This window comes from Ambystoma mexicanum, chromosome 6p (genome assembly GCF_040938575.1).
Source record: "Ambystoma mexicanum isolate Mex_15411 chromosome 6p, UKY_AmexF1_1, whole genome shotgun sequence".
NCBI lineage: Eukaryota > Metazoa > Chordata > Amphibia > Caudata > Ambystomatidae > Ambystoma > Ambystoma mexicanum.
The window spans coordinates 513,599,647-513,618,285 of NC_090935.1; the positions used below are offsets into that span (position 1 = coordinate 513,599,647).

Here is an 18,639-nt window from a genome sequence, read left to right on the forward strand (position 1 = left end):
GAATGGCTGGTCTTGTAGGTCATCTTATGGCTGATTAGTCCCACAAGTGAAGGGAAGGAAGCGTCCTCTTCAGAGCTCCTCTGTCTATTAGAATACAGGGTCAGGACAGCAGTTGTCTCTTCCCTGTTGCCTGAGGGGGCTGCAGGCATCTCTGGTCGTCTTCGGTTCCAGTGGTCAACTTGTCTTTTGCCTCAGCATCCTCACCTTTCATCAATAACCCACACTCATCCTTTGCAAACTGTCACTGCAGGTTACAGAAAGGGGCAGGTGGCTGTCCAATTAGGACAGCCAGCCCTCCAGTGGGAACTGTTTTCCCTCAGACACACCAGAAGACAAAGGACAGCAGTGTTTCGGGATCCTTCCCCATTTCTTGTTCTCGCAGACCCAATTGGGCCTCGGCAGGCTTCACAAGGGATTCCCAACGAAGACAAAACTCAAATCCGGGCCTCCCTCACCGAGAATGGCAGAAGGAACAAGAACAGAGGGGACACAGGAAATGGTGATAAAAGAAAGAAGCCACCATTTTGGTTCAATGGTGACCCTTCTGTGCATAACCGCAGCTGTGGCGACAGCCTGCGAGTAGAAATTGCCCAAAAGTCGGTAGAACGCTTCCACTTCCACCAGCCATAAATGTATGCTCATCACGAACAGAAATGTTACAGGAAGGGTAGTGGGTGCCGATCTCACAAAAGGTAAAGCTAAGAAGGATAAAAAGTATCACTTTAACCTTTATAACAATAGTCTTATGGAAAATATAATAGAAAAAGGAGAGGCCAAAGGCCTCCCAGTAACACTGCACAAAAGGTGCTGTGTGCTCCAAAAGTGAAACCCAGATGCATTTAGAAAGTATGGAGGAAAACAAGACTCCATGAAACAAAGTAAAAACATAATGAACAGTGTTTCCCATGGTCGGAGCAAAAAGAATGACTGGGAAGAAAAAGCCCGTGCTCATTCAGGAGAACAAGAAATATGTCCAGCAAAAAGTGCTGGGGGTCTGAAGTAGAGGGGATTTGGCATTACAATTAAAACCCTCCCTAACAGAAAGGAAAGCCAATGCATTGCATAATACACAGAACAATTCCTGAGATATTCAACAGGAACACCTCACATTGCTTATGCTGTGCATCTCGGTTGCTTTTCACAAGTAACCGAGTTCAAAAGATCAAGTAACGCAAGGTAGCATTAGAACATGATAAAAAGGAGCAAATAACGTATTGGGAGCTGATAAAAAGAATGGCAAAAACAAATCACATACTGTGTCAAGGTCATGGTCTTCCATAGATCTTCCACATTAGCATCTGTTAATGCTCTGCGCTGTACAAGTCTGCATGCTGGCACTTCTCCGATAGCAATGCTATGGCGTTTATACCACATCTCCGAATTCTATAGGAAGGTAAACATTTGCATTTTGAGAATCGGTGACAAGAAACAAGTGGACAAAAATGCATATCACAGCAATAAACCACTGTTTAAAGGAACATGCATCAACCATGTTCATTACCAAAAGGGTAAAACATGCATCTGCACAAACCCAAAGACATTAACAGAATGTAGTATTCAGGGCCCATTAATAACCTGCAACGAAGTCCCCAGCCCCTGTGGGCGGGGTCGGATAGAGAGATCACGGGAGCATCTCCCACCAGGATACAGTAATCATCAAACGCATCATTACCTTGGACCTCTCCTCTATAGTTGGAATCGATCACCCAGCCTTTTACATCTATTAAGTGTAAGACGGCTAGGCTGGATTTTAGCGCCGTTCTCCTGTAAGTACGCGTGGGAGGATGTATCGCTAACATCAGTGTTAACACTCCTACCTCCCACCATAATTACCTTTCGTTCAATGCTATGTAGGCAAAGGCCCAGTGAGGCTTCAATCATCCTGGACAACTTCTCTCTCCAGGGTTGAACTGCTTCCATCCTGCCTTCCCCAATCCCTTTCTAGCTCATCATGGCCTTCCTCCTGGCATATTCATGCCCGCATTCTTCATTTCAGGGACAACCCCTTGTGTCACGGGAGTGTGGACATGCACATCTACTGCCCACTTTTTACAGTTGCTAGTGTGGGGCTCATTGACGGATATTGCCCGCATAGGGTATTCCCCCTTTCTGTTTTGAACACCAAGTACTGATTAATGAATGCCTAAGGACTCCAATTCCTCTCATTATTAGTTTATTGAAGGCTTTGTATTCAATTATTATTGTGGGACCTCCATTTCCTTTAATTAGGTCCAACAATGTTTCAAAGGTGCCCTTAGTGCCAACGTGGACCTCCTTGCACCAGGGTACATAGCTCTGTGGCACCCCGCAGTCTCTCTGCTCTGCCGGTGGTCATGCTGCAGAATGAGCTCTAGAGCACAAAGTCTGCCGTCCTTCCTTCCTTCACTTATCCATAGTATTAAAAACATTATTTTTCCTTTGAACCCTGCAGATTCCAGCAAGTAATTTCCTTCACAGTAACAATTTTTTATTTTAAATAGCGGACCTAGCTTGAGAGCAACAGGTTTTGTTGCACCAGTCCTCGGACAGGAGGAGCATGGATCCTCCAGGCCATTATCACAAAGTATTGCCTCTGTAACTGTTTACCTGAGCAAATAGTTTTACAGTGTAGGAGGTTGCAGGGATGACAAACTATTCCTTTGCTGGCATTTGTGGGTCAAGATTAGGACTGTAAATGCATTTTACTATTGTCTAAGGTCTCCTTTTACTCCCCAACCCTTTCGGTGCATGTATAAAGTTCACCGCTGGGCATAGGTCATACAGTTAGAATAGGAGTGCGATGGATCTGCCTAGGCACTGGTAGGCAAGAGTGCATGCAGTAACCCTACTACTGCGGGAGACTACACCAGTCTTGTCCTCTTGGTATTGGTTAACCAACCTATTGGTATAGGTCTGTACTACACAAGTTGGTAGACTAACTGAGCAGCCAGACTTTTCAATAAAGGTAAATGTGAGCTGTAGAGCTGTAGCATCGAAATCCACACATACAAGTATAACCACTGACACTCAAGGATTTCTAGTAAAAATTATTTATCCGTCAATTTTAAATGAGCCTTCTTTAAAAAGAGGCAATATGCAACAATAAAAATACACTTCACAACACTTCCTCAGATTTAGAATAAGCAAGTAGATACTCGTTAAAAATGCTAGTTGGTCCCACCAACCACAGGGAAGAATTAGTCCTTTCTGGGGCTTCTCTAGTCGATTAGGAGTTGGAGCTTCAGCACTGCAACAGGGCTGTTCAACGGTCCAGGAGGATGCAGCAAGCTTCTTTTCACGATTCCTTTGTTGGGTGTTTCGTCCAGTAGACAACCGTCTTGAGTCCAAGAAGCCTCACCTTTTATGCAGGTTTCTCCCATTCATGCAAAGCCTAACTGTCACTCACACAGCAGGGTGGCTGTCCAGCCAGCCAATCAGCACTGGGTGCATTCAGGTAACCAAGGAGACTAAAGACATGGAGTTTCGGGCACCTCCCTCACTTCCTGCCCTGCCAGACACACTGGAGCCAGAGGTGGGTTTCAGCACTGAAGCCTGCCAAAGGCAAAACTAACAAAAGTGTTAAACCTGGTTTGGCGCACAGAGTAAAACCCAAGAAAGACCTCACAGGCAGGAAATGGTGAGAAAAATAAGGCCGGCCATTTTGACAAAATGGGCACCCCATGGGTGCACTACTGCAGCTGAGGGTTCAGCCTGCGGTAGAAACACACAATGGTAGGAAAATAAAACCACTGCCACCAGCCATTAAACGTAGTAAGTGTAACATAAGACATGTTACATGAGTAGGTAGGAAAAGGGGCTAAGTAACCCCCAGCACTTACACATAAAATGGGGTGTACTGGACCTACATAGGAAACACAGGCAAGTAAAGCCAATTTCACTTCACTACTCTTGGGAACAGTAGTACACCCAAGAGAAGGTATTTAAACCTCATGAGAAATTCAAGGGACTTCTTGTGACACTGCACTGAAGCTGCTGTGCGTCACAATACAAAAGTAGATGCCCATCGAGTTAGTCAGACTTCAAAAACAAAGAAACACAGAGTCCAAATCAGATGAAAAATACATGAGTGTGAGAAAAAGGTCTCACTCCAGGATGAAAATTAAAAGTCCTAGTCCAGCAAAAGAGCTGCGGGTCTCCAAGGTTGAAGAGAATTATCACAGAAATTAGAATTCTCCCTAACAGGCCCTTTACTGTTTTTATATTGCACTAGTCTACCGTTTGTGTTCCGTCTAACCCAAAGCATGTATTTGAACTGATGGTTGCTTTATGTAATTCTAGGTTGATGTATGTGTAATACTAAATGGAGTATATTTTTCACCCTACCTGTGTAGTGTATTGGAGGGGTTTTCTTGGGACGACCCGTATCTATCCAAAAGTATTGTTTCCGCCATTGAGTGGTACCCGACTGATCTGCCATTGCTACACATAAGAGAAATGGTTTAACTTGTGGTTGGCCCCATAACTTTCCATTAGGATAAGAAATTTCACACAGCTCACCAGAGGGCTGTGGAAAAATCTCCCTTACAGTGACCTTGCCAACCAATGGCCTAATGTGCTTCTGTACTTTGTTAAGTTAATCAGATGTGGAGGAAGCTGTACTGTGAGATGACGTAGCTCCCACTGGCATCACAATCAAACACAAACTTCCAGAACACCTTAAATAAGGATAAGGCGGGCAGTATGTATTGCATGCATGCTCATTCTAATAGGGCAGAAACCGTCAGTAAACTGTTGTGTCTTGTGTTCCCTGCCTTGATCCTGCACGAATGCTTGAGAGAATGCCTGGTGGAATGCATGCTTGTGGAATGTTGTGGTGAGAGTGCCCCTGTAACTTCCATAAATATCAGTTGGAGTATAGCAACCTGTGAGAGTGGAGACCAGTGGATGTCTCTTGTGTACCTTCCTACTTACTTATTCTTGGACATACCTGATGTATATACATGGTCACTGGAACTTGAATAAAGAAGTTCACTTCCCTTACCTGCAGTACCAGACTTTCATTTCACTCTGCTACATAAACCGATAAACGCTATAAGAACAGATCACTCACCTGTGCTAGGGCATCTTCAGATCACAGTGGTAATATGAACCCCCACCCCAATTCCCCAACAATGTGATCAGGTATTCAGTGATTAAGAAGGCTGGAGAGCAGGCAGTGACAGACCATTAAACCAATGACACCAACCAAAAGAGGTCATGGTACTTCCCCCAAAGGTGGGGAGGACTGAGGGGTAACGGAAGGGAGAAAGGACAGCAGAAAGGCAGAAGCAGTGATGACCTGGATGAGGCACAAAGTAGGCAGTTTTGCAAGTCTTGAGGCGAGCTGGCGCTGAGTGCTATGAAGAGAGGCATTCCAACTTTGCGGTTGCTGGACCCAGGTGGAGAACTACAGAAGAGAAACCATTTTGTTGGAGGGGTTTTGAAACTTAAAACCAGTGGATGGAAGCTGATCGTCCAGTACAGAGTGTTGCCCAAATAGCCAGACACCGGAAACTCCACCCCAGCAGTGAGGAAATTCAGACATTACATGCATGACATTTGGAAAGAGAAAATGTGCTGCAACAAGACTATGAGAAGTAAATTGATGAGCTGCAGGGCTTAACAAAGGCGACGTTAAACAAACAGACATGGCTATGAATTGTAGGAAAGTTAGTGAAAATATCAAAAGCACCCAAACAATATTTTAAGAGTGGCAAGATGCAGCATCTTCTAAAAGAATCACCAAGAGAAGATCAAAAGAAGAGGCACTCTGAATGCATAAAGTTGCAAAAATAATTCCGTGTTCAGAGACTCTTTCATCGATATGCAGCGATTATAACGAATAACAAAATAACTAATCCCATTACAACGAACCGAAAATAACTAATTCCAAAACAACAAATTAGGAGAAAAACGGGTTGTTATTTCATTTATTGAGCGCCAAAGCCTGGGGGCATCCAGGCACTATACAGATAGAAAGCACACAATAACACAGCGTAGAGGTGCTTTCATTCGAACAGTCTAGTTTTTAACAATGTTCTAAAAACCAAGAGATCTTCCTCCTTGTGAAGACTCTCCGGCAGGTTGTTCCAAATCCTTGCTGCCTGAAACGGAAACGCCCGGCCATTTCTTTTTTTTTTTTTTTTTAATTCGGTCAACTTTGAGGTAGGAGGCCTGGGTCGATCGGAGATTTCTGTTTGGCTTGTGGGTACTTACCTTTTCTTTAAGGTATTGGGGGGCAAAGCCAAAGATGCATTTATGACAGACCGTCATAGGGGGACATAGTTGGGAGTGGGATTAGTGGTTTTGGGGGTGGGGAAGTATTCGGCACAAAATAAAGGGGGTGCTTGGGTCTGAGGTGAGGGGGACTGCCAAAAACTACGAAAACAATGTTATTTTGGAATTCGTTATTTTGGAATTCATTGTAATGGTATTAGTTAATTCCAATTCATTAACAATCACATGTAACCCGTGGCGCTGTTGCGCACGAGAGAAGATGGCGGCTCTCGTGTGAGCTCCAGCTAGACCCAGGGCCGCAAAGCCAGAAAAGACAATTTGCAGACTCCGGTTACCAGCGATTTTTGCAGAGGACGGGTAACAATATCTTCAGATAGCTCACACGAAATTTCAGACTGATCGGTGCGGGGGTTCCAGAGATAGAGGCCCGGATGATCTGCGGGTGGCCCAGAGGTCGGCGACCGGCCGGAAGAGAGAGGAGCCCCGCCCCGGCGGCATCGGGCCGCTCCTGCCATCCATCCAGCGTGAGGAAGCCGCGGCTGCCCCGGATATCGTGCACCGCCCGCTGGCCCCCCTGCCGCCTTCTTCGCATGGGAGCCTGAGAGGCCCGGACGGGTGAAGGCCTGCTCTGTGGTCGGACCACACTTGAAGAGGTAGGCCACCCTCGCCTCATAACCAGCACGCCACCCAGCTATCCCCGGCAAGCTCGGGGGACTGCGGGACAGGCGGTTAATAAATGTATCTTGTTGTGAGCCTGGTGCCTCGCATGCCCGCGGGCCGCGGAGGGGGCCTCCCCGCACCGCCTACGCAGGCCACCATCCCCCAGGGACGGATAACTGTATGTGCACCGAAACTAGCGCTCCATTCGTCCATATGACAGTGAGAAACGTCTGCCCCTTCTAATAAAGCTGCGACGGGGCACGGATTCCACCACCGCAGGCAGATATAGCGCAGAGCGAATCGTGGTGGAACCAACACGGCCTTCCCATTGAGCGCCTGGATAATCCACATCTCCCATTCCGTAGACGATGCCCAAGAACTTTGGCCCGAAGAAAGGCAGAGGAACCATCGACAAATTCACGACCGCGATGCAGAGGGAAGCAGGGCCCGAGACAGACCAGGAAACGCCGGTGCAGGAGAAGCAGGCGACCCCGGCTACAATGATGGACCCCCAGGCCGTTTTTCAGGAGATGCAACAGGGCTTCGCTACACTCGCGGACAAATTAGATGGGATCACGGCAAGTGTCGCCAATATTAAGACACAACTTGACAAGACAACCATGCGCATGACGGAGGCGGAATCTAGGATATCTGGCACTGAGTACGCTTTAGAGGCCCTGAAAACCACGGTATCCACAATGGCTATCGAACTTGGAACGGTGAAGTCCAAATGTGCAGATTTGGAGGCGAGATCTAGGAGAAACAACATCCGCATTATTGGCGTGCCAGAAGGCGCCATGAAAGGATCAATGGAGAAGGCAGTGGAAGATCTCCTCCGCACACTATTGGGTGATCCCGGATGGTCACCGATGTTCATAGTCGAGAGGGCGCACAGATCACTAGCCCTGAAACCGAAACCCGGGGCATACCCCAGGCCCATCATAGCGTGCATGTTAAACTACAGGGATAGAGATCTGATCCTTAAAACTGCCAGGGAAAAACAAGAGCTCAAATGGGAAGCAAATGTTATCCGCATCTTTCCGGACTTTACCCTGGCGGTCCAACAGGAAAGGAAGCTCTTTACAGGAGTCAAGCAAATGCTACGCGAACGGCAAGTTCAATACGCAATGCTCTACCCCGCCAGGCTCAAAATCCAGCATCAAAACAAGTCCTACTTTTTCACATTTCCCGAAGAAGCGGCAACCTTTATAGAAACGATTATCCCTCCGAACACGGGACAGACTTAAAGTGTGGGCGATTTGAACAAGACTGAGACCTAAATATTCTCATCCCGTTCTTGAAGTTAAAAGGAACAGCAACGTCTGAAGCCTCCACCCTGGAGGCCCACATCTGGGACACTAAAGTCGAATGTTCATGAACTAATCGGCTATAGAAACACCGTCCCAGAAGCCAGTAGGATGTGCGAGAGAAAACGTGCGTAAACCAGACACGATACCTATAAGTGAAGCTGGCTTGGGCTCTGGAGACGCTGCAGCCCCCCCCTGTAGCAGGTGCTTGAAATGTTGTTGGGTGGGGAGGGATGGATATCTAATGGCACAGTTGAAGTTTAGGGAACTGTGAGGGTGGGGGGGGAGAGACTTACATGGGAGTTGCAGGGTTTTGTTATAAAACAAAAAGCACACAGATGTCAGACATGTCGTATATTCCATCTCATAATGGCAGATTATAAGAAGCCACAAGGCTTTGAACACCCCATAGACAATGGCTAGCTTAGACAAAATCAATATGCTTAGCTGGAATGTAAGGGGCCTGGGATCTAGGATTAAGAGGAGGAAGATACTGGCCTACCTCAATAGACACGCGGCCAGAGTGATCTTCTTACAGGGAACGCATTCTGGTCCGCGACAAGGAGGACAATTGATGCCTAACTGGGGCTCACATCAGTATTTCACGACATACTCCAGCCGGGAAAGAGGGGTAGCAATTCTGATTCACAAAATACTGTCCTTTGAATGTATTGATGTTGAGTGTGACCCGGGGGGAAGATGTGTCATGCTTCATGGCAACCTATATGGTAAAGAATTTGTCTTTCTGAACGTGTACGGTCCGAACATCGACCAACCAGACTTTTATGCCTCAGTGTTTGAAAAAATTGGCAAGATACCCGACAGCCCGGGTGATTTGTGGCGGGGACTTTAACACAATATTAGATGTACATCTTGATCGCACATCTACGCAAGCTAGAACACTGACTAAAGCCGCGCAAGCAATACACCTACATATGGCTGATCTGCAACTAAAAGATGCCTGGAGAACCTTGAACCCGATCAGTAGGGAATACACCTATTACTCCACAGTCCATGACATGCACTCCAGGATAGATTTATGGCTCATAGATGGGGGCAGCATGGCATGGGTCACAGACTCCCATATACACCCAAGAACGTACTCAGACCACTCACCGATACAGCTAACACTAAGAATCCCTGGTCGGGTCCTCTCCAGACCACCTTGGAGATTCAAGCCGGCAGCCCTGAAAGATCTGGTTTATAACACCTCGATGAAACAATATATACAGGACAACTTCGATAACAACGAACACTCTGTCTCGACCCAGTCTATACTATGACAGGCGTTCAAAATCTGCATCAGAGGTCACTCAATATCCGTAGAGGGTGGAATCCTTAAAGACATTAGGAATAGGTTAATTAGGCTAGAATCTCAAATAGCATCCCTGCAATCACAGTATGCATCCTCCACGTCACCCCAAATCAGCTCTGAACTAAAGACCAAACTAGACGAATACACCGAGACCGCAGAACAAGAGGTCAGATACTTTGATCGACCAGCTGCAGCCCGTAGATATGGGGAAGGGGAACGCCCGGGGAAATTATTAGCTAGAACAGTACGCGTAGAGAATGGCCCCACAACCATACCATGCATACATATGCCTGATGGCGCGGTAACCACCGACCAGGACAAAATGAAGGAGACCTTCTATGCTTATTACAAAGACCTATACTCCCCGCAAAGCACTGCGACAGATGATGAGATTGAGAGCTACCTAGCCCAGATACCCACAACCCTTTTAGCGGATACCACTAGGGAATCACTTGAGCTACCCATCACTGAACCTGAAATACTCGATGCAATAAAAGCTCTCCCCAACAGGAAAGCGCCGGGTTCAGACGGGCTAAGTGCTGAGTTCTATAAAGAGTTTAGTAGTGACCTGGCTCCCAGGCTCCACGCTGTATGGATGGAGGCATTGGACACAGGGGAACTCCCCGAAACCACCAGGGGAGCTAGAATTACTCTCCTGCTGAAATCGGGGAAGCCCCCTGGGGACTGTAGGTCAGACCGACCTTTATCGCTAATAAACACTGATGCCAAAATCCTGGCCAAAATAATAGCAACTAGGCTTACACCACCGATGCCATATATGATACACGAAGATCAGGCTGGGTTTATATTAGGCAGATCTACGGCAACAAATATAAGGAGATGCCCCAAATCATTGCCACGATATTCCCAGAAACCCAAGGAATAGCGGTCTCCTTAGATATGAGGAAAGCATTTGACACCGTCTCATGGCCGTTCCTGTTCGGGGCGTTACGAAACTATGAATTTGGCCCAAACTTCATAAGGTGGATCCGAATACTTTACACGCGACCATACGCTAAGATCAGAATTAATGGATCTTTCACAGACATACTTGAACTACTGGGGGGCACTAGGCAGGGCTGCCCACTCTCCCCACTACTCTTCGCCCTGGTTATTGAACCCCTTGCGGACATACTCAGATTCCGTTATAGCACAATCGGGATATGGCTAGAAGGTAAGCCACATATTATAACGCTTTATGCGGATGATATCTTATACCTGAAAAACCCAGACCGCACATTGGGCAAGGTGCTGGCTGCAGTGAAAGAGTTCGGAGAATATTCAGGTCTTTGCCTAAATCCCAATAAATCGGAGATATTCCCGCTCACAGATGCCACCATGCAGCCCCAGAACCTCCACGGCCTTATATGGAGCCCATTACACATTGTTTATCTAGGTGCGGCAGTCGCCAGATCCACTCAACTCTCCCGAACACTAAACTACAGCTCATTGGCAGACACACTTTGCATCAAAATAAAGCGCTGGAATGCCCTTCCAATATCAATGATGGGTAGGATAGCATTAATTAAAATGATCATTCTGCCTAAGCTTTTCTATCTGTTCAGTACAGTACCGGTGTGGCCGGGTCGCACACTATTTTCCAAAATTAATAGTGCATGCATAGCGTTTGTATGGGGAGGCCACTCGAGGCTGAGCTGGAGGGTGCTAACACATACGTATCCCAGAGGCGGCCTAATGGCTCCCGACGTGGATTGTATTACCTGGCAGCGCAGGCACATTATGCTGCCGTCTGGGCTACATGCTTCCTCAACCCTGGCCCCCCACCCCGTCCCACGAGGGTACAGGAAGCGATACTTGCCCTACAGAAAATCACTAGACCCACACCTAAACGATATAACAGTATGCATCCATCCAATGTCACAATCACTGCATGGGCCAAAATAAATTATATGTTTGGAGCCGGCAAACTATACCACCCGAGCATGCCAATATGGGGCGACCCCCACACACCCTTCCCTTTAGACAGTGCGGTGGCAATGAACTGGACTGCCAAAGGACTGCCAAAGGAATCACACAATGGGGACAGATGTTTCTGGATAAACGATTTTTGGAGTGGGATGAGATTAAAGACAGGGTAGGAAACACAGACGCACATAGACAGCAATTCGACAAGGTTGCAACAACCACACAACGGATCTACCCATCATTCCCGAACGAACCCGAAATAAACATGGGTCTTGGTTACATATTCACGGGGGGTACTCAGAAGGTTACGGCCTCCACTCTCTACAAAACTATAATGCAAACACGCCCGAAAACACCCCACACCGCAAAGGCCGGTTGGGAGCGAGATCTGGACCAGCCGATAGAAGAACAGGATTGGTCCCAGATCTGTGTACCGGTTAAGCTGGTATCCTGCAACTCTAGATTCAAATTGATACACTATAAAATTATCCATAGAACCCACTACACGCCAGCGAAACTGAAGCGTCTATATCCTACTCTCTCTGGCAACTGCCCAAGATGCAATTCTGAAAATGCTATTATATACCATAGGCTGTGGGACTGTGTAGAACTAAGTCAATACTGGGCCGGGGTCTGTGGAGCTCTAGATAAGATGGCGGACCAACCGGTCGAATGGACACCGCAGTTGTGTATATTGGGGGCGATTGGGAAAATGAACCCAACTTGGCAAAAACTGCTCAATTTAAGTCTGCTGTTAGCAAAAAGGGTCATTCTGATGAGGTGGAAAAACGCTCGCCCGCCAACAGTAGAGGACTGGAACAGAGACATGTTGTGGGCTAATGACACCGAAGAACTGTATATAGACTCAGTAATGACCCCCTCTAGACACAGAAATATATGGACACGGTACAAACAGTATCTAGCAGAGCTACCACCCCCTGAGGTCGTAAATGTAATGTAAAATCGGCCAATACATGTATTATGATCACTGAAATTGATTGTCACAAATGTAACTGCTTAATCTGTGTGCAAAGTTAAATAAAGTTTTTTTTAAAAAAAACAATCACAAGTAACCCTTTCATTAGTTTCCCGCAAATGAACACTCCAAAAGGTGTGGTGCCTCCCATTTGGATGAAAACTAGAGGAACCATCATGCCGGTCCATGTAATTTAACTTTGCCTGCAGAGGTACCTATATCAGCATGAAGTTTCTTCACAATGTGAGCCTTACGAACGCTTTGTTTCTTTGCAACCTTTTGTGCTACATTTGTTTCTTATGCAGATCCGCCATTCCAAGATGGCCGTGTCCAAAGTCTGCACTTGAGTGCTGGGTATGGTGCTGCTTGGGGTCTGATTGGCTGTTACCTTCAACATCTGGGCCAATGGTAAGGCTGGTAGGCTTGGACGGCCCTCCTCACAAGGCCCACTCCTCAAGCCCCCGTCTGCTCCCGGTCCACTACAGGTACGCTTCCCATCCCACGTGATGTATTGCTGTATCCCCCCAACGCCCCCCTCTGGTCCCCTGTGATGTGTTGCTGTACCTCCCACCCCCCTCTGGTCCCCAGGTTTGCCTTGAGGAGCGCTCACCCCCCTGCTGTTCCTCGGTGCCCCCCGCCTTCTGCAGGAGCTATCTTGATATACTTTGGTCATCACTTTCAACTTTCATGCTGGACTTCCACTTCATCTCGTACTCATGGGGGCCTTGAATCATGCTGTGAAATTCCTGATCTGGGAATCCTGGTTTGCATTTGAGTATTCTCTTGCAATATTATGTGTTATTTCTGACTCCTGCAACTGTATTCTCTACCTCTTGTTTCTCCACCTCTCTCTACCCAACCCTCTTGTCCCCCGAGATGTCTCTGTGCCCCCCCCCTTCCCCCATTTGCTGGCATGGGATGTCTGCCGATTTGAATTCCCTCTTATTGTTTTCCTACCATCTCCCCCCCCCGCTTTATCCTTAGCACTTATGCTTTTCAAATAGGTCGCCTGAAAATCTGTATTTCTGAAACAATTTCATCTTTATCCTGTCTAATGTGATCCACTAAGGCTTTTAAGTGTACCAATTCTTGCTCACTGTCTTCAAACTGTTTCTTGCTTTTGGACAACTGAATATCAAAATCTCTGCATTTTAATTGCATGTCTTTTTGGCATCCTTCTAATTCTGTTCTTAACATCTCCTCTTTTTTACTTGCCCCATCTAAGTCAGTCTTTAACCTGTTAATTAGCTGGGTATCATTTTCTTGCATATACAGGGACCTATTCAAAATAAATCATATTTTGGCGCATAGCCGTATTAAACAGTCTTTCTCTGCACTTTTATCGGCTGCATTCAATAACCTTGTAAGGCAGACCTGAATTATGCTGCCTTCACTGTAGAAGAAAAATGCCAAACATTTGCAATGATTGACACTGACACACAGGTCGCAATTATGTCCAAGGAGCTGGTAAAGTGTATGAATGAAGGGAGATCCCCACGGAATCAAATCACAGTGAAGGAAAACCAAGGTCCAGTGCATAACTTTAATGGGGAGGAGGGGCCTATTATAGGTATAACTGAGGTTGATATAAAAATAGGAAAACACAGAATGAAACAAGGAGGTATTGATCACATCTATTTGTGAAATTCCATTTCTGATGGGGACAGATTGCCTGAAAAGATTGTCTCCTCTCATAGATGGGGTGAATGGAGTGCTGTGGTCCTTAACCAAAAAACCATTGAGACCTAAAATTAAAATCACAAAACAGCAACATAAATGAATGTCACACCGTTGCCAAAACAAATGATGCTGTGGAGGTATATCTCCAGAATAGCTGCATACCTAGTGTCACTGTTATATTAATGTGTCAAGACAAAATGCAGAGCGACAATGAAAAACTACCTGTACAAATATACTTGGACCCAAGGAAAAATTGACAGACCGCCATAGATGAGCACACATTACGTTTTTATTTAAAAGAAAAGATATGCAAACAAAATATTAATCCTAAAGCAGATTCAGAAAAACACATTACCACTCTTGCTGAAATACACATGGAAGATGAGCAACCATGGGTTCATGTTGGTATAAATGACTGTTTTAAAACAATAAAAGCCACTTTAGCGCTTGAGCAGGAGAGGAGCTTCATTAATGAGAAATTGTTGCAAATAATAATGGAGACGGAGGAAATCCCGAAGTTTAGGATTAAAAACCAATATGTTTCTGGGTTGGACAGTCCAGATTTTGAAAACCGAATTGCAGGCAGATGCATGCTTAAAATTAGCATTGGGCAGAAAACAATTTACCATAATGTATGGATAGTGAGTGGAGCACAAAATGATTTTTACATGGGCAATGACATAATGCACAGAATGTGTATGGTGTTAGATACTACTATTCCTGCATTTACAAAACAGTTTGAAATAACACTGAAATGCAAAAATGGACAGCAGATGAAAGACTCTGATGCATTTGTGTGCCTGAATGAATCCATAAAACAGCAAGGCCTGGATTATGAATACATTCCTTGGTAGATATTGGTGAAGGGCCTGTAAGAATGATGGTAAATAATAAGGGTTGTCAAGATATTCACTTAGAGGAAAACTCCCCATTAGGAATGGCCATACAAAAATCACATTATACTGCAGATCTAAATAACATGGCGATTGGAAATATCCCTGAAAAGTATGTAGATGCCAAGGGTGAGTTGCCAGAATACCTTGACTCTCAGCCCAAAGGAATATTTAAAATTCATTCTGTGTACCCTTATGATTCAAGTGAAACAGTGTGCTGTTATATCAAGAGAGTTGTATAACATTTGATTTAAGTGAAAATGAAATGGAAAATCAGCCCATTGAAATGGAAACTGACATGCCAAAACATTTAAAAGTGGCAGCTTTACAAAGAGAGACAGCCACACAGCGAGAGGAAAGAGCCGAGATTCCACTACCAGAACATTTTCCAGAATTTTCCAAAATGGTAGAAGAGCAGATCTCCTTAGCGGATGCGTGTGACAACGATGAGGATAGAAACGAATTGAGGAAGATATTTATGGAATTTAAAGATGTATTTGCCAAAGATGCCTATGATTGCGGGTTAACTAATTTACATGTGGCCACACTTCTGGAAGGGTGTAGCAGAAGTGCAGTATTTATACGCCAGTATAGACTACCGCTGGCATGTTCAGAATCATTGGCAGAGATTATTAAAAATTTAGAATCGTGAGGAATTATCAGGCCTATCCATAGCACATCCAATACGCCCATTTTAGGTGTGTTAAAGCCAAATGGTCAATGGCGGCTATGTGCAGATTTTAGGGAGTTAAATAAAAGAGTACCAGTGTCCAGATGGCCACTGCCATTCATTGATCAGGGCCTAGCTCAGGTACATGGTTCAAAAGTGTTTACCACATTAGATCTCACCTCTGGATATTGGTGCGTGCCATTGACAGAGGAGATACAGAATTTATTTTCCTTTACATATGACAGGACTCAATACGCATGGGTTAGAACTCCGTTCGGGTACGTTAATAGTGGGAGTGAATTTGGAATATTTTTGAGGAAGGCCATGCCTGATGCAGCGGAAAGAGGAACCATAGTTTATGTGGATGATGTCCTGATAAAAAATGAAAGCTTAAAAAACCATTTTGATGAAATAAGACATGTTCTTGGCCAATTGCCGAAAGCAGGCGCCAAAGTACCTTTACAAAAAGCACAATGGTGCAAGAAAAAAGTGAATTTTCTAGGCCATGAAATAACTGAACATGGACTAAATCCACAAAAGAATAAAATCGAGGCCATACAAAAACTAAAAGACCCTAAAAATGTGAAAGGGGTGAAAAGTTTATTAGGAATGACAGGCTATAACAGAAAGTTCATTGAAAATTATGATGAAATCACTCAACAATTGACTAAACTGCTAAAACTAAATACGACCTGGAAATTGGAGAAAGAGCAGTCTGAGGCAGTAGCCAAATTGAAGGAATGTCTTGTAAAGGCACCATGTTTAGAATACCCCATAAAGGACAGGGATTTCTTTATAGAAATAGGTTTCTCTGAACATTTTATGTCACCAGTGTTATCACAAAAACATGATGTGAATCACAAAACCATTGCCTATGCAAGTAAAGCATTTTCCCAAGTTGAAATGAAATTCAATGAATGTAAAAAGGCCCTATTAACCACTGTGTGGGTGCTACACCATTTCCGCCCCATTGTTCAGGGAGAAAAGATATTGAAACAAATCATCAACCTTTGCAATTCTTAGAGAGTAAAAGAATTAGGTCAGGTAATCTAGCACAGTCCAGAATCACTTCATGGACGCTAGCATTACAAGGTTTTCCTGTAGAAGTGAGATATGGCCAAAATAAAAAGAGCCCAATTGCTCAAGGTTTAGCAGATTTACATGACTGTGCAGCTGTAAAAGCATCAAACGAAATGGAAATAGAACCTAATTTACAGGAGTTTGAACAATCACCACACAAAGCTTTTGATGAAAAAACATGCAAGGACTTGCCAACTGTATATGTTGATGGTTGTGCTTTTCACATTGAAAATGACAGTAACAAACAATTAGTGTCAGGAATAGGAAATGTCTGGTTGAAATGTGAAGGCGTCCCCAGCATAGGGATGAGGATTGGAGCTAGGAGCAGTCAAGTAACGGAATTGGCAGCCATTTATAAAGCAATTGATAATAAATTCAGTGAAATTGTCCTGGTGACTGATTCTGACTATGCACGAAACAGCTTTGTGGAATATCTACCTGGCTGGAAAGCAAGAGGCATGATTACATACAACAAAAAGCCACTTAAGCATGGAAAAATGATACAAGCCATAGACAAACTAGTGTCAGAAAATAATTTGCCAATATACTGGAGAAAAATTTGTGGGCATTTAAAAACTCCAGGAGAGGATAAAGAGGGGAATGATAAGGCTGACCACCTGGCTAAAATTGGGGCTGTGATGGGAGAATTGCTACCTATTGAACATTTACTGGATGAAATACAGATTGATGCAGTAACACGTTCTAAAGCACCAAAGGAGACATAACAATCAGTGGTACAGTGGAGTTACAACACCCAGACCAAGATTTGATTGAGGCACAAAAGAATGATCGAATTTTGGGAATCTATTATAACCATTTGATAGATCCTGGACAAAACCCTTTACAGAAGAGGCACTGGTCTTCCTTCCGAGTGAGTACACCTAATTCTAACAGTATTAGTCTAAAAATTTAATCATGTTTGAGAACAAATCTCTACAATCCACTTTTGTACATTTTTATCATACAGATTGATCCCGGTTGTTGATACGTACACAGGAATGAGGTTAGTTTTACTTTTTCATTGAGAGCGACCTATGAAATCTCTCGACTGACATTAAAGTCTAATTAGGTTGTCCTTCCCTTTTGTAGGAATTAATGAACAATTTGAAACTTTAACACATCCCACCCTGAAGAAGGATTGTTGCGTAATCCGAAACGCGTCGGTAAACATGGTTGTGTTTAGGAGATTCGGAGCAGAAAGAATTGTACTGCCCAGATGGACAATTGTGTTAAATAATTCAATGTTTAAATGTGTTACTTCACGAATAATGTTTTGAGAACATTTGGATGTTTTTGAGGACTGGGATTCAGCTCAGAATATTGTCATTGTTCAAATGTATAACCACTTTTGTTTCTAATGATTACCACGCTATGAGTTAATAGTGTGGGTGTAATATTGGAACGCACTTTTTGTGAAATTGATTTGCCTATATATATAAAAATACTTTATCTGTCTAAAACTGTTTTGTGTCAGCTTGGTGGTGCTTCTCTGTAGACAAGCAGAGAGACAGATGCTACTTATATCTTGTTTATCATATGAACATTTTTTGAGTACAGTGAAGGCTTTCTTGCATTGTAATCTAATAGACAGTAGGGTCTCTCGTGACTTAAGACTTCTCCTTGTTGGAGTCGGATTGGGTTCACGTGATACTGAAAATAACCTTGGGGACTTGTCTCCCCATCAGGAGTGCAGCATAGGGTTATCAGCTGGCAACAGCTGGTGTGTGTTTGGTGTTTCAGATTTGCAAATAGACTATGTAGGGCCTTTAAAAAGGTTGAGCAGAGGAAACCGTTATATTTTGAGTGTGGTATGTTTGATGTCAAAGTGGATTGAATGTATTCCTGCACCAGATTGTAGTGCGCAAACAGCAGCCAAATTGCTAGTGAATCACGTGTTCTCAAGGTTTGGGTTGCCA

At 44.6% G+C, this 18,639-nt stretch overlaps 1 protein-coding gene across 2 annotated transcripts in view; it reads right to left on the minus strand.

The window, feature by feature from the left end:
- The window catches only part of DEPDC1B (DEP domain containing 1B), a 479,942-nt gene that overhangs the window by 323,347 nt on the left and 137,956 nt on the right, over nucleotides 1–18,639 (minus strand). For both annotated transcript variants that reach the window (XM_069627327.1, XM_069627326.1), the window contains exon 4: nucleotides 1,256–1,383. In XM_069627327.1, the coding sequence (XP_069483428.1) occupies nucleotides 1,256–1,383 (128 nt within the window). The remainder of the gene's footprint in view (nucleotides 1–1,255; nucleotides 1,384–18,639) is intronic.